Source organism: Mandrillus leucophaeus, unplaced genomic scaffold (assembly GCF_000951045.1).
Source record: "Mandrillus leucophaeus isolate KB7577 unplaced genomic scaffold, Mleu.le_1.0 Scaffold1560, whole genome shotgun sequence".
Taxonomy (NCBI): Eukaryota; Metazoa; Chordata; class Mammalia; order Primates; family Cercopithecidae; genus Mandrillus; species Mandrillus leucophaeus.
In genome coordinates this window covers 324,178-341,098 of record NW_012101544.1, presented here as the reverse complement: position 1 = coordinate 341,098, position 16,921 = coordinate 324,178, and the positions used below count along the sequence as shown (strand labels likewise).

At 34.9% G+C, this 16,921-nt stretch overlaps 1 protein-coding gene across 1 annotated transcript in view; it reads right to left on the bottom strand.

Moving 5' to 3' along the window:
- Window positions 1–10,112: 10,112 nt before the first annotated feature.
- LOC105536188 (centlein) overlaps window positions 10,113–16,921 on the bottom strand; it is a gene marked incomplete at its 3' end in the record, with an annotated part of 236,950 nt that continues 230,141 nt past the window's right edge. The window contains exons 18-21 of the mRNA XM_011975470.1: window positions 14,006–14,103; window positions 12,398–12,524; window positions 10,894–11,031; window positions 10,113–10,298 (exon numbers count right to left, since the gene is read on the bottom strand). Coding sequence (XP_011830860.1) covers window positions 10,113–10,298; window positions 10,894–11,031; window positions 12,398–12,524; window positions 14,006–14,103 — 549 coding nt within the window. The remainder of the gene's footprint in view (window positions 10,299–10,893; window positions 11,032–12,397; window positions 12,525–14,005; window positions 14,104–16,921) is intronic.

Sequence of the window (16,921 nt, the reverse complement as noted above, 5' to 3'; positions counted from 1 at the left end):
GTAAGATGGGGGAAAAGACAGTTGGGCGGAACAGTCAGAACACACAAAATATTTATCTATCAAGTTCATTGCCTAATTAATATGGGTTCAGCTCATGGCACCTCAAAACAATTAAAATAATAACATCAAAGATTAATGATCAAAGACCACCATAACAGATAGAATAACAATGAGCAAGTTTGAAATACTGCAATAGTTACCAAAATGTGACACAGAGACACAAAGTGAGCACACACTATGGGGGAAAAAAAAAATAGAGCTGATAGATTTGCTTGAGGCAGGGGTGCCACAAATCTTCAATTTGTAAAAAACACAGTATCCAAGAAGTGCAATAGAGCAGACACAATAAAATGAGGTGTATCTGTATTTAAGGAACAGCTACGGCTCACTGCAAGCTCTGCCTCCCGGGTTCACGCCATTCTCCTGCCTCAGCCTCCGGAGTACCTGCAACTACAGGCGCCTGCCACCATGCTGGGCTAATGTTTTTCTGTTTTCAGTAGAGACGGGGTTTCACCATATTAGCCAGGATGGTCTCGAGCTCCTGACCTCGTGATCCACCCGCCTTGGCCTCCCAAAGTGCTGGGATTACAGACGTGAGCCACTGCACCCGGCCTCTATCTTCTTTATTTACTATTTCTGTTTGTTTGTTTGTTTGTTTTTTGCGGTGAGGTCTTGCTCTGTCGCCCAGGCTGGAGTGCAGTGGCACGATCTTGACTCACTGCAAGCTCTGCCTCCTGGGTTCACGCCATTCTCCTGCCTCAGCCTCCTGAGTAGCTGGGACTACAGGCGCCTGCCAATACACCTGGCATTTTTTTGTATTTTTAGTAGAGATGGGGTTTCACCATGTTAGCCAGGATGGTCTCAATCTCCTGACCTCGTGATCCGCCTGCCATGGCCTCCCAAAGTGCTGGGATTACAGGCGTGAGCCACAACGCCTGGCCTATTTACTATTTTTCTTATTGTTGCCTCCCTCCCTTCCTTCTTTCCCTGCTCATTCCTTCTCTCCCTTCTTTTTTATTTCCTGGCTTGTGTTACATTGATGGAGCTTTCTTTATTTCCTTTTTCCATCATATTCTTTACTAATTAAATATTTTTATTCTTATGGCCATCTTTAAATATTTCAAATATATATTTAATATTAATTTTGAATCAATATCTAGAGTTTCTCATACTCCATATTGTTCCACCAAAGAGAAAAGCAAACTTAACTCTTCCAAGCAACCCATTACCCCCATTTCTAATACTGTAATCGTTAAGGTCAACAATGATTTAGATTTAACCAGCTTACAGGTTTTACTAGCTTGTTTTCCATTGTTTCATATGTTTGAAATTTGACAGGGCAAAGAGACCTCAAGAAGTGACAAGACAAACTGCTTGAATATATGGAAGAAGAGGACAAAGACCTTGAGAGAGAAGAAGGCCTGCAGTGTTCAAAAAAGAGCAAGAAAGTCAGTCAGAAAGAAAGACTAAAGTGGAATAGTGAGGTAAAAAGTAGTAGAAAGCAAAGTTGCAGAAGTAACAATAAAATTAATCATGGAGTCCTTTATAGGCAGTCAAGGTTTTCCATTTTCTTGAGTAATAAGGAGTCATGCCATGAGACTAGAGCAAGGGAGTGATTGGATATTTTCCTTTTTTTTTTTTTTTTTTTGAGGTGGAGTCTCACTCTGTTACCCAGGCTAGAGTGCAGTGGTGCGATCTTGGCTCACTGCAACCTCTGCCTCCCAGGTTCAAGCAATTCTCCTGCCTCAGCCTTCCTAGCAGGGATTACAGGTGCCTGCCACCACACCTGGCTAATTTTTGTAATTTTAGTAGAGACGGGGTTTCACCATGTTGACCAGGCTGGTTTCGAACTCCTGACTTCAAGTGATCCACCCACCTCGGCCTCCCAAAGTGCTAGGATTATAGGCATGAGCCACTGTGCCTGGCCATGTTTTCCACTTTAAAAGGATAATTCTGCCAACAGATGGAGAAAAGACTGTTCTGGATCAAGAGCTGAAGAAGGAGACCAATGCACAAGTACAAGCAAGAAATGATGGTAACCATAGCAGTGGTGACAGGTAGCAGAATCCTGGGTCTATTTTCAAACAGGAGCAGACAAGATTTGAAGTATTAGAAATGCAATGTGAAAGAAAGGGAAGACCCAAAGATGATTACAGATTTGGAGCCTAACCATCTGGATGACTAGTGAAAATATTTTTCTGAGATAGAGAAAAAAAGCTAGGAGAAGCAAAATAATTTTTTTTTCAACTTTTTTGTACATGTTAAGTTTGAGATGCCTATTAGACATCCAGATGAAAATCACAACTAGGCAGGAAGATTTAAAAATCAATAGTTTCAAGGACAGGATGAGAACAGATACATATTAGGGAGTCATAGGTCAGAATATGGCATTTTAAATTACAGTGTTGGTAGAGACTGTCTAGAGACTGAGTATTGATAATGAAGAGGAAAGGTATAAAGACTGAACCCTAGGAAACTCCAACACTTATGTCTGTCAGGAAGAGAATGAGAACTAGCAAAGAAGGCAGAGAAGACTAGCTAATGTGATAAGGAAAAGCAATACAGTGTAGTAAAGGAAGGCTTTAAAAAAGTGCTTCAAGGAGGAAGGAGTGATCAACAATATCAAATGTTCCCAAGGGTTCAAATAAGATAAGAACTGAGAACTGAACACAGACTGGGCAATATGGAGGTACTGGTGACTTTGAATAAACTATTTTGGAGGGGTAATAAGATTGAAAGCCTAATTGGAGAAGGTTCAAAACAGAATGGAAGATAAGAAAGTGGGTAGAGAATAGGTATCACTTTTGAGGTGTTTTGCTACATAAAGGAGGAGAAAAATGAGTCAGCAGTTAGAGGAAACACAGAGTCAAATGAAGAGTTTGTTTTTTGTTGTTTTTTTTGTTTGTTTTTGTTTGTTTGTTTTTTGGTAAATGGTGTGTGTTTGCTAATGAAAGTGATCCAATATAAAAGGAATATTGGTGATACAAAGTGTAGGGTTGAAACTACAGAGCCAAAGTCCTTGGGAATATGAGGAGATAAAATCCAGTGTGCAAAGTGAGCTATTAGCTTTGGACAGGCATGCAAATGGTTCATTCCCAGTAACATGAGGGAAGGGACAGTATGTGGGTACAGATTTGGGAGGAATGTGAAAAATAAAGGTAATGAAAAAAGGAGGAAATTATCTCTGGGTTGCTTCTGTTTTCTCAGTGAAAGAAGCAGCTGAGATTGACTAGCTAAACAGAGGATGCTGGAGGTTTGAGAAGATAGCAGAATGACTGGGAAACGTGGAGCCTGAATGCACTTGGAACTATGTAATAGGATTATCACATAGTGCTGAGAGCCCACCTGAAGTTCTTGGTGATCTATTTAAATGAAGATGAATCAGCATGGTTATGTTTTTATTTAATCACATTCACTTCCTTGGGTTCAGGTGGGAAGTAGGCAGAGATTCAAAATAAAGTAGGTTTGAGTTTTTTCCACATGAATATGACAAAGGGACATATGAGGAAGCTGAGGATGTATGCAAGAAACTGACTATGATACAACATAGAATCCATGCTGCATGAGGAGAGAAGTAAGGGCACAAGAGGAAGGAGGGTGGTAGTAATTAGTGAAAAAGTGGTAAGGCCAGTGAATTTGAGTTATAATCAGGTCAAAAATTGTTGCACTATGAGCACAAAAAGAAATAGTGGTCAAAGAATAAAATGCTGGAAATGGAGATTTTGGAATTCAGTTATTCGTAATGACAAGCCCAAGGGTAGTGTTTCTTAGTAGGAACATTTTTGGCATTTGGGAAAAATGATAATTTTTCACTGTATGAGATTTTTCTTCCCAATGCAGAACTTTTAACCACCCTGGTTCCTGGGTATTGAATGCTAGCAGCATCTACCAGTCAGTGTAACATAAAGCACACACATACATTTCCAAATGCTCCCTAAGGCAGGTGGTGATCCGTAGTTGAGAACCATAGATCAGGGGTATGATGGTGGGAATAATCACTGGAAATGAGGATGCTGAAGAATAGAAAGGGAATATCCAATAGGGGATTAGATGGCTTACACGGATATGAAGTCACCATAAGTCATAACAGAATTGTGTTGGAGAGAAAGATAATAATCTGGGTGCTAAGCTGTATGACTAGCATTCTAAAATGAGATACAAATCATTTGGGTGGGTGACTCTAATATGTTCCAATTGGCTTCTGAGATCTATTTGAATATTCATTCCTACATCTTACTCATCCCAACAGAATTTCTAAATAGGTATGAATAATACAGAATTCCAAGATCAACCCTCATGTACCATGTAAGTGTCATTAAAAAGGTACCTAAATGAAGTATAAGCAATGCTAGGTGGCCTACATAATAAGTAGTGTTGTTACTATATGATATATTCCATATACCTTCAATTCTGATGCACTGATTATTAGAAAATAGTATGTTGTTTGGTTGAAATATACTTCATAATGCATGAATGATCATTTTCCCTTCCAAAGTGTATCTTTCATATATAGTAGAGCCTTCACTGTGCTAGGTTCACTGAAATGTTTTACCTTCCACCCATATATCAAAGCTAACTTTTTATTTTTTTAAGATCACACTTTCCTTGGATTTACATGTTGGGTCTCAGCTTTACTTTCCTCTTTTTTAAAATAAATAAATCAGCCTGTTTTCAACACTGGGTGCTACTTCCATCTGGCTTTTATCTTTACTTCCCTCTTATCTGTTACAAAATTGCCTTCTATTACCAATTCAAAATCTGCTCAGTTGCTCTCTGAGCAACTCTAAAGCCCCCAAAGGGCTTTGAAAAATGCTTTAAATTATAATTTGCTAAAAACACTGTAAGTTTTAAAAAGTGTCACTCTACTCATATCAGTTGAATAATGATCCATAGCTAACACTTATTATCAAGGTAAGTAAAAACACTGTATGGCACAAAGTAAGCATTCAATAAATGTTAACTGAATTTCCAAAAACTGATGTCAGCTTTCTTGCAATTCTTGGGATATCATGAGCTAGGAATTATCCCAATATCTGAGGATATTGTCAAAATATGAATGCTTTTTGGATATACATATCAACTTAATTTACTTTACTTTTCAATTACTATAATTTATTGTAACCAGGCACCAATGATGTTTGTGGAAAATACAGTAAGCGATCCCATTTCTGTCTTATTAGATTTAGTTTTCCACTCTTTATCATGAGTCTTTGTCTGTGATACATATAACTTTTAGTTTCACCGAATCATTATGGATTGCTTGGACTTTTTTTAGTAAGATTACATTGTGAGGAAGGTGAAAATTGGTGGCTGAAATACTCTGGGGTTACTATTGCCATCATGGTTTTTGGGATTTAAAAAAATGAATTTTTAAAAAACAGGTTTCTAAACAGCTTTATTGAGATATAATTTACATACTTTAAAGTTTTCCAAATAAGGAAACATTTGTATTATGAAACCTTTCTCTAAACACAGCTGTCATTTCTTTTTTCAGTATAATGACAGGGTGAAAAGAGTTAATTCAAGTTGAATTGTATCACAGACCTATTTATAAATCTTAATTAAGACAAAAGTGCCAAGTTATTAACAATTGTATGTGTAAAAATAAAATTCTAATGCTACACAAATGTAGTCGCTAAAGAAGCAAGAAATTTATATACCAAAAGCATCTTACTGAATCTTACCAAAGCAAGTACATATTGATAATGAAACCATTTATGCTTCCAGCTAAATATTGTTTTTTGGCTGGTATTTATTTCATAGCTAACAAAATCCACTGAAAAGATGGAGCCTGGCATATGACTCTCACATACAGGCACATTAACAAGCCTCTATCACGGCTGAGTCAAACTGAGCAAATACTTCTAGAAATTTCCCTTGTGTGTTTTATTCAGTTATTAGAAGAATTCAAAGCCTCAGCTCTGCCACATATATCCAGCCCAGATGCTCAAAGTACTTGATTTCACCCCAGGGCCAAATTCCATATTCAAGACTAGATCTAGAACAGATGGCCACTCCACCTCTTCCATAATCTGGTTGCGCCCTATGAATAAATGAAAAGACTAAAGGGAACATAGATTCCACAACAGGGCCAGAACAAACATTATTACTATTAATACTACTAATAATATTTATTAAGTACTTTTGTGTACATGACACCCTAATAAGCTCTGCACAGAATGAGTCCTGGTGATCATAATGTTCCATGTAGGTACTATGTGCATTCCTTAACTCTGCTCATTAAGGAATGCACATAGTTCTCACTGTTCACAGAGTTTTCCATTTGAGCGGTGACTATATGTTCAGTACCATTCCTGAAGCAGATATAAACCAATTCCTCAAAAATTTAATGAGCTCTGTTATGTAACAGTACCCTGAAGACAACAAATAACAATGCTCCTTTCCTCAAGCTGGCTTTAATTTATTTGAAACAGAAAGAAAAATACCAGTTTATGATTGTGTTAATGTACATAAAATAAATGTTCAGGAGATGAGTCAGAGCCGTACTACTACTGCTATTACTACTACTGATAATAATAGTTGATACTGAGATAGCAATTAGGCACTGTTCTGATCTTTAGCTATGATAACTTATTTAAATCCTCACTTCGCTTATGTTCGATTATTAAACTCATTCTACAGATGGGGAAACTGAGGCACAGAGGATTCAGTCACTATCCTGAAGTCAGAGAGTTAGTAAATGGCAGAGTTGGGTTCTATCAACTACAGAGTTAAAGGGCAGATTCATGACAGAGGAAGGCCCAGAGTTAAATCTGAAGGAGAGAACAAAGAGGGGAAGGCATTTTGGGTGAGAAAGAAAACTTGAACAAAGGCAGGAATAAGCACAATATGGGTGAAAGAGTAGTGGAAAAGATTAGACTTCAGCAGGATAACACCCAGTTATGGAAGGTCTTAAGTATTTAAAAAGGAGGAAGCATTGATCTAATGCACCTAATGTGGTAGTATTTAGGGAGTCATTGATGATACGCTGCTTCAGATGGTGGGTCCTAAGCATTTCTGCCTAGACCTAGAGCCATATGTACAAGCAAAAGAAAGATGATAATCACGCCTTTCTTAAGATCCAAATATCCAGTCTTTGCCATCAATATATGGTTTTGGCATTAATTTGCTGGTGGCCCTTTATTTGGCCGGGCGCAGTGGCTCAAGCCTGTAATCCCTGCACTTTGGGAGGCCGAGACGGGCAGATCACGAGGTCAGGAGATCGAGACCATCCTGGCTAACATGGTGAAACCCCGTCTCTACTAAAAAATACAAAAAACTAGCCGGGCGCGGTGGCGTGTGCCTGTAGTCCCGGCTACTTGGGAGGGTGAGGCAGGAGAATGGCTTGAACCCGGGAGGCGGAGCTTGCAGTGAGCTGAGATCCGGCCACTGCACTCCAGCCTGGGCGACAGAGCGAGACTCCGTCTCAAAAAAAAAAAAAAAAAAAAAGTCATGAAACCACAGCAATCCTGAATTTATCTATTAAGACATCTACTCAATATCATTGTTGATGAACAATATGAAGGACTAATGTTACCCTTGAATAATTACAGTTTAGATACTCACTTCATCATTAAATACTATTTATATCATTGGATATAAAGAAGAGTTTCTCGCCGGGCGTGGTGGCTCAAGCCTGTAATCCCAGCTCTTTGGGAGGCCGAGACGAGCGGATCACGAGGTCAGGAGATCGAGACCATCCTGGCTAACATGGTGAAACCCCGTCTCTACTAAAAAATACAAAAAACTAGCCAGGCGCGGTGGCGTGTGCCTGTAGTCCCGGCTACTTGGGAGGCTGAGGCAGGAGAATCACTTGAACCCGGGAGGCGGAGCTTGCAGTGAGCTGAGATCCGGCCACTGCACTCCAGCCTGGGCGACAGAGCGAGACTCCATCTCAAAAAAAAAAAAAAAGAAAGAAACAAGGCCGGGCGCGGTGGTTCAAGCCTGTAATCCCAGCACTTTGGGAGGCCGAGACGGGCGGATCACGAGGTCAGGAGATTGAGACCATCCTGGCTGACACGGTGAAACCCCGTCTCTACTTTAAAAATACAAAAAAACTAGCCGGGCGAGGCGGCGGGCGCCTGTAGTCCCAGCTACTCAGGAGGGTGAGGCAGGAGAATGGCGTAAACCCGGAAGGCGGAGCTTGCAGTGAGCTGAGATCCGGCCACTGCGCTCCAGCCTAGGCGACAGAGCGAGACTCCGTCTCAAAAAGAAAGAGAAAAAAAAGAAAAGTTTCTTAAAGATAATTTTTGCTAAACCACTTTGTGTGGAGAAATATACCCATTTACCTTATCATGGAAGTCATGAAACTTCATCTAGAATATGATAATCAGATATACAGTCATGAAATTAATTTTTCTATTGTGAAAACTTCTGATTCTCATTCATCCTTCTTTTTTAAAGTGCCACATTCAAAGAGTATTTCAAGGAAAAACAATGATTAGCCTTTTGAATAAATCTCATAATTATATATTTCATATTTTATATCTTAGCCAAAAGCTCCACAAACAAAATGCTAAGTTGAATATAAAACAAAAACCAAGGTTTATGAAGGTAATACTCATAATAAAAATGGTTCTACCTCATGAGTAAAATAATGACTATATATATATAGCTTTTATTTTAGTTTCAGGGATACATGTGCAGGTTGGTTCTGTAGATAAATTTTGTGTTGCAGGGGTTTGATGTACATATTATTTCATCACCCAGGCAATAAACATAGTACCCAATAGGTAGTTTTTCAATTCTCACGCTCCTCCCACCCTCACCCTCAAGTAGGCCCCAATGTCTATTGTTCTCTTCTTTGTGTCCATGTGCAGTCAATGTTTAGCTTCCACTTATAAGTGAGAACATGTGGTGTTGGTTTTTTCTTCATGTGTTAGTTCACTTAGGATAATGACCTCCAGCTTCATTCAAGTTGCTGCAAGGGACTTGATCTCATTCTTCTCTATGGCTGTGTAGTATCCTGTGGTGTATATGTACCACAATTTCTTAATCTAGTCTATTGTTGATGGGCATTTAGGTTGATTCCATATCTTTGCTATTGTTAACAGTGCCGCAATGAACATACGCATGCATGTGTCTTTATGATAGAAGGATTTCTATTATTTTGGTTATGTACCCAATAATGGGATTGCTGGGTCAAATGGTAGTTCTGTTTTTCACTTTTTGAGAATTTCCAAACTGCTTTCCATAGTGGCTGAACTAATTTACATTCCCACCAGCAGTGTATAAGTCACAATATTTAATGAAAGTGTTCACTATAAGTTAAACAGTGAATTCAACAAGCATTTAGAAAAAATGTTTTGAATCTGGAAAAGGTAAATTACATTTACTAAAATTAGTACTTTGCAATCATTTAGGATCCTCAGAGGCAGGCATTATTGGCTTGAGTTCACACCAGTTGAAATATTCATTAAAAGAGATAAAGGAGATAAAATGTTTTATCAATTCATTTTGTAGATATTTTTAAAATGAGAAAACTCCCAAGGTATCTATGATTTCCAAAGAAGCAAAGTAAGGAATTTCCTCTAAGTGGAGTACTCTTAATAGTGGCATAAAATGTTATTAACTTCTAAGTCTAGGGGAATGAAGGCTTTCTAGGGCTCTTTAGCTTTTAGATAATTTCTAGATGGTACACCTCTGCAGATACTTGAGTTTGTCTTCTCTTTGTTCTGCTTGTCATGTGCCATTCCTCTGCCTATCCCATGTCTTCACAGTTTGTGGCCTGGGCTTCAGATGTCTCTTAGCATCACTGAACACTGAGCAAGTTTCTGGTTGTTCCTGCTTGAACAATTTTCAAAAGGAGAGTAGAGCGGGAATGGCTTAATTCTTTCAACTTAAAACCTGTCCAGATGACTTGACTACTACCATTTCATAACTAAATTGATATTAAGAAAGAAATATTAAGATGGTAGAAAATTTTAAATTCAAACTATAAAAATAAATTTTTTATGCAGGAATTATTAGCAATGTGATAAATAGGGTAGGAGAAGATGTTTTGTGTGTTACAAAAGCAGAAAGAAACTTTATTCCCTAAATCATCTCAAGTAAGCTACTGCCTACTCTGCCTAAAGTAAAGTACAAGTTAGTAAACGACAAGTAATTCTAACCTTCACGAATTTGGTGAACTCTTCCACTTTTTCATTGGCTAACAGCAATGTCTTCTGTGCACCTTCTAGAACCTGTTCACTTTGCAATGCTAATCCTTGAAGCTGCTTAGATGCTGCTGTTTCAATGTCTGCCATTGCAGATTCAGTCTCACTTATTCTTGATACTAGGAGAGTAAGCTTGAGATCCTGCAAAAGATCAGCAGTCATAAAATAAAAGATATTTTATAAACAGATTTGGAAAAGTTAGTTATACATGTCAAATAAGGAAAATATTTTATTATTCTCTCTATATATGTATTTATTATTTGGGTAAAATTAATGATTATTTTCATTAATTTTCAATAAAACACCCTAAGTACACATTCTCATATACTTATCATCAAAATTAGTTTATGATTTTTAAAGATTATAAATAATTAAAAGCATGGAAGCTATTTTAGACCCCCAAAGATGCTCTACATAACATGGAAACATTTAGTTTGAAAGTTTGAGTGGGCCTACAAAATTTATATCTACTTGTATAAATACCAGTGTTCAATAATAGTTTTCATTTCTTAAAAACTATCAAGACAAACAAAACCTGTTTTCTCTAATACAGAAATATCTTTAATGTTAAACAAATGTTTAGTGTTTCATGTAGAGATACAAATCCTCTTTGCACTTATTTGAAGTGTTTAACTAGCTTGTGGTTTGGGGAAGGAAAAAAATCAACAATGTTAACAATGAAACAAACACCATTATATTCCATCTCTAAGCTAAAATGATCTTTTTAAAAGCATACCTTTTTTTCTAACTCCTCTTTAGATTTCTGATACATCTGTTCATACTGTGACTTTTCTTTTACAGCAACATTAAGTCTTTGCTTTAGTGAATCAATTGATATCTTCTTGTTGGAACATTCTTCAGTTAATGTCTTTACCTACATTAAAAGCATAAAGGTAATTATTATTGTTAAAGGCATTCTAGTAATATACTGTATTTGTTCCAGCAGAAACTAAATGAGTGAATGAGTCTACTTCCATTTATTTTCTCATAACGCTATCAAATTCAAGTATTATACTTACAGAACTCATATTATGAATGAAAGTAACAATCCTTAAATCAGTAACAAAACCCAAAATTGCACACAAACTAAATGAATACTGGTATGTATATCCTTGCACCCAATAGCACAATATTAATGTTAACTACATATCCATTAATTACTAACTTAAACTTCCTAAGGCAGGAGATGATTGTTCTGATTCTGAAACAAGCCAAGTTATAGTTAACTTTCCATTGTATTCTCTAAAATAAGTATTACATACCCTTTTTGATGAAATAAAATAATAGTATATATATACATTGCTTATTTATAAGATATATGTATCTCAAAGCATAACAGAAAAAGTAGTTTTTCAGTTTAATGCCACTAAATATAAATGTTACTTATATAAAGATTCCACGGCTATGTAGGAAATTATTATTGAAGTTAAAAAAATAGCAAAATTGAAAGGATAACATTGAAAAAGCCTATAGGAAGTGATTTTAACTTGCACAGCGGCATGGAAGAGAAGAGAAAGAAAATCCATATGGATTCGTCATGCTCAAGTAAAAGTTTCTTTCTTAAATCCATTTGACCTAACAGATACTTAAATTTTCATTTTCAACAAGGAAAGTAAAGGAGATGTTCTCTCAGGTGTGCATAACATTTAGTGAATGCCAAAGCACAGGGTGCTTTATGAGTTGTGAAAATAGCATCTTTAAAACAAAAAAAAACAAAAAAAAACCCCAAAAAAACAAAAAACACCTTCTAGTTTGGGGTCATATATTACATAACTACTTTAACTACAACTCCCTTTGCAGGTACAACTCCCTTCCCATGTAAAATGCATTAAGGGTATCTAAGAAGAAAGTACATTTTTAAAGAACTTCTGATAGTTACTGGTAATCAAGTTTTCACTAAGAAATACAAGCTTGATTCTATCACAAATTATAGTTTTAAATAAAATGAAATACTGAATAAAAAGTAAAAAAGTATCCTAGAAATACTGAGGATTTTTAATCTTCTCATGGGATATTTATAAATAGAAACAGAATGTGTGGCCATATTATGCATGAGGTTTTAGAGACTTGAATTTTAAAATAAATAATGTACTTTCAGAGCAAAGAGTGTTACTTTGTAACAGTAAATACATATCTTATGAATATTTTCTATACATTTATTAGGACTAAATATTTGTGGTAAGAGAGTAAATACAACAGGAAGTGATATTTTTAGTATCAGTTAAGATAAAAATTGATACCTTTTTATCAAGATTTTGTAACATTTCACTAAAACTCTCATTACTTTCCAAATTTACTTTCTGTCGAAATTTCAAGTCCTCTATCAAATGTCTTTTCATAGTTATATCCCTCTCCATTCGAGACATCCTTGAAAAAAAAAAAAGGTAACATCAAGAGTGACAGAAAATACCTTAACAGTGGTGATATCTTACATTTTATCCAATATTATACCTACTGTTAATTTTTAAATGTTATGTGATATTGACACTGTAAATTAGTAAAATGAATTGCATTGGATAAGATATTGTTCTTTTAATATTTTGAGCTCTTGTAAAATCTATAGTTGTGACTTGGTAATTATACAATTACATATATATATGAAACAAATATAAGAAATGAAAAAAATTAATAACACTTATGAAAACTTAGAGCTATTTCATTTAAATCACATTTTTACATTGCTGTGAAAAATCAAAGTGATATATAAAGATAATCAAAAGCATAACAATAAGAAAAAATCTAATACTTCAATAAACAAATGTAAACTCTTGTAATGAAACTAAATTAGCCATAATATCTTCTAATTTAATATAATTTGAGATTCAATCCACACATCTGTTTAGCACAGTTGATGAAATATTAAGTATAAAATGGTAGATGCTGTGAGAACCACTACTGCTGCTGCTGCTGCTGCTGCTGCTACTGCTACTAAAATAAGAATGACAATAGCTAACATGTATCGAAGACTTACAATGTTCCAGTCACTGTTGTAAGTGCTTTACGTGTATTAGCTCATTTATTCCTCAAAAGAACCTAATTTAATATTATTGAATTTAGGCATAGGCCTAGTAGGTAGGGAAGCCAGAATTCAAAGAGTGTTAATAGAGAGCCCTGTTAAACAATAAGCAAGACTTACTCTTAATAAATAAACTTCAAAATATTATCAGTTAAAAAATTAACCAACCTTTTTGTCTAAGACTTTTATCTACTCATATCACTTCTAAGTGCTCTTCACTTATAATGAGGTCTACAGGTGTGTTTGTGAGATACATATATCTTAAATGTATCAGAGACAACTGGAGTTCTATCTAAACATCTTACTATTTCTAAGCAATAGTGTAGCTCTGAAAGATACAGAATGAAAATAATTTTGATTCAGTGGGATACAGCATTTAAAATCTTTCTACTGATAAACACAAAAAGTACAAACTTTCATAACCTCCGGTTATTTTAAACACAAACAAAACTTTTCTTTTTATACCTTAGCTTCATAAGTTTAGGCATTAAATCCAATACAAATACTAATCTATATATTTGGGGGGGTCAAATAACTGCCACATTGTAAAGTTTTTCATTCATAGTCTCGAAGCCATTAATTTGTATTTATTCAAAATTAAATATGTTTAATAAGGGAAATTTAACTTAATCCTTATTCTAATAAAAAAAACTAAATAGCTTGCCATTAATCATGCTATATATAGTATTCCTTAAACTTTCATCTTATGTAGGTTTAAATATGAACTAGGGAAGGAAAACATTAACATTAGCAGTTTCTTAGGGTACGTTTAATAGAATTGGATGCCACTAGGTGGCACCAAATACAATGGCTAGAAATACAAAGACCATACTTTTCATGCATTTCCTTTATGTGTTCTTCTTTTGCTAGGAGTTCAAATTTCAAAGACTTCACATTTGATGACTGTTTAGTGAGTTCATTAGTTGCATTCTAGATTAAAAATAGAAATAAATTTAAATATACCTTTCAACCTTGGTCTAAAGCAGCATAAAAATAAGTGCCATTCTAAAAAAGAAGAATACATTTACAATAATTATGGTAAACAATAATTAAAATGAATATTTTAATATTTTAAATGCTTTATTTTATATGCTCTAATAGAAATACTATAGTAATACTAAAACTTTTATATAACATGCCAAACTATAGAGGAACACAATCATGTAAGAATAGCAAAGAGTATGTATCCAAAATACATTTACAGGAAATGTGAATTGTCCTAGTATAATGTAAATATGTGAATAGTTAAGAATTTTAATTATTTAAAAAGATGACTTAAAACAAATACTGGATTTACTAACATCTTAGACTAACTATGGTCACAAATGCTTTGCTGCTCATCAAGCAGGGGAATCCATTTCCCAACCCTCTCAATGTAGTCTGGCTTGTGACTTGCTTTGCCCAAAAGAATGCAGCAGAAATGAATTGTGTAAATTTCAGTTCCCAGGCCTTAAAGCTTTATGGCTTCTCTCTTTGCCTTCTTGGAATGCTGCTCCAGGATCACCTTGCAGTTGATGTATCATGTGGAAGTGTACCAAGACACTACAGCTGACAGGTAGTAGATCAATTGTCCGATCTATGAGTGAGGCTATTTTGTATCTTCCAACTAGGGAAACCTTCGGTTTGAAAAAATCCAGGGATATGAGGTTGCCCAGGAGAGACCAACAAAAGAACTTCCCAGTCAACCAACAAAATCGTAAGAAAGAATAAACTGTTGTTTTAAGCCACGATACTTTGGGATAGCTTGTTAGAGAATAATGATAACTGATAGAAAAACCTCATGAATACTCAATCCTTCTTTACTTTAAGTTATTAATAACACTACTTATTAAATTATTTATAAACAATTATTAGTTTTTCAAAGCAAAACAGTTCTGTGGTATTTGTTGTCAGTACAGCCTAGAAACCAGAGGTGGTAACTACAGTGTTAGAACACCTTTCAATTTTGACTCTAGTTCCAACTAAATGTATAATCTAAGACATCACTTAGTCTTTTCGGTACTTTAGTTTTTCCACATTCAAGATAATGTTGACATACTCACATTAATCCATTTGTTAAGTTTTAAAAGTATTAAATGAATATAAATAAAATATAATAGCTGTTAAAATATTTGGAGTAGTTATTTAGCTAATATTTCTAAACTACAATAAATTGTTTCTATTAGAACTATTCCTAGATTTGGATGTTTGACTCATGCTAAAAATAATTTGAGTTTGAAAAGATTAAACTTTAGTTACCCAAGGTAAACGTAATTCATCAGACTGACTTTAAATATCTCATGGATATAACATACAAATAGAACATTTGAAATAATTTTAATTTTTACATGAAATGTTAATTTTTCTTAAAAACTCAAAGCTACTTCAGCATGGCAACTCTTTTGAATGTTATGTTTTGATCAAATGTGTGTGTAATGCAATCAAAATTTATACCATAGTTTGCATGTTTACAGTGATGTACAGTATCTTATTTCCAGCACTGCTTGAATATGTTCCACACTAGTCAATTTATCAAATAATTGAAGCGTTTGCTTTAATCATTAATTTTCAATTCTTTCTCTGATGATTGTTCATTCAGTTAGAAATATGAACATCCATGATTATGCTAAGCTAATAGTGGTATGTTAATATAGTGATATTATATTATAAATATTATCACTATAAATTATATATGATATACTAATACGTATTATATTATCACTATACTATAATATAGTGATGGTTTTACGGACTACTGTGATATAAATGTCTACTTATCCCTCCTCTAAATGGTCCCAGACTGTGCTTTTCTAATTTTGTATTTACCTTAACATTTTCATATTGCCTTTTTTTTTCCTGTCAATCTGTTGGTTGTAATTTTTTGCTTGTGTCATTATTCCTGCCTAAAAACAATCATCCTTCCCCTTAATATGCATACTTCTAGTGTGCTGCACTGAAGGTGTTTTCTGCTGAGAAGTAAAATAAACTTAGAATTGTATTTAAAATAAAAGATACAGGCAGTAAATAAAGTCCGAGAGTATCTTCAATGGAATGAATTAAGTGGATATTAAGATAACTGGTTGATTATTTTCTGTTTTTAGACTTAAGGCGTATTTTATGTGGCTGAAAATACTGTTAACTCTGACTTGGAGAATTGAGAGAAAAGCAATTTATAATAAATAAAACGCCGGGTTGAGATACACTTTGGCCAAGATCTCTAAATCTAACAGCTATTTCATTTGATCCTCAAAAATTTTTATCAGATGGGTAGAAAGGTATCTCTGCTTTAGACCTCTAGAAAAGTTAAGTAATTTCCTTGACCAGGTTGACGAGAAGTTAATGGCCAAAAATTGATTGAAACCCAGGTCTTTTGTCCCTTTTCCATTCCCTACTACACAATATTTATCTGTAACATGACTTAAAATCTTGTGTAAAACATATACATCAAAAATGTCACAATGGTAAAAAGTCATCCCTGTTACAGCTTTCCTATACAAAGTTTATTGAATTTTTTTTTTAATTTGCATAGTATAATGATTAGGAGCATGGACTATGGAGCCAGCTGGTTAGAGTTCTAATCTCAGCTCTATATGCAGTACCTGTGTGATCTTGGACAAGTAACTTACTCTTTCTGTGTCTCAGTTTTCTCAACTGTAAATGAACCACAGACATCAGAAAAACATATATAAAATTACACAGAAAAGTGTAATATTAACTGCATAGTACAGAAAAGGTGTGTATAAACCTTTAGTATATTCGAATCTAGCCA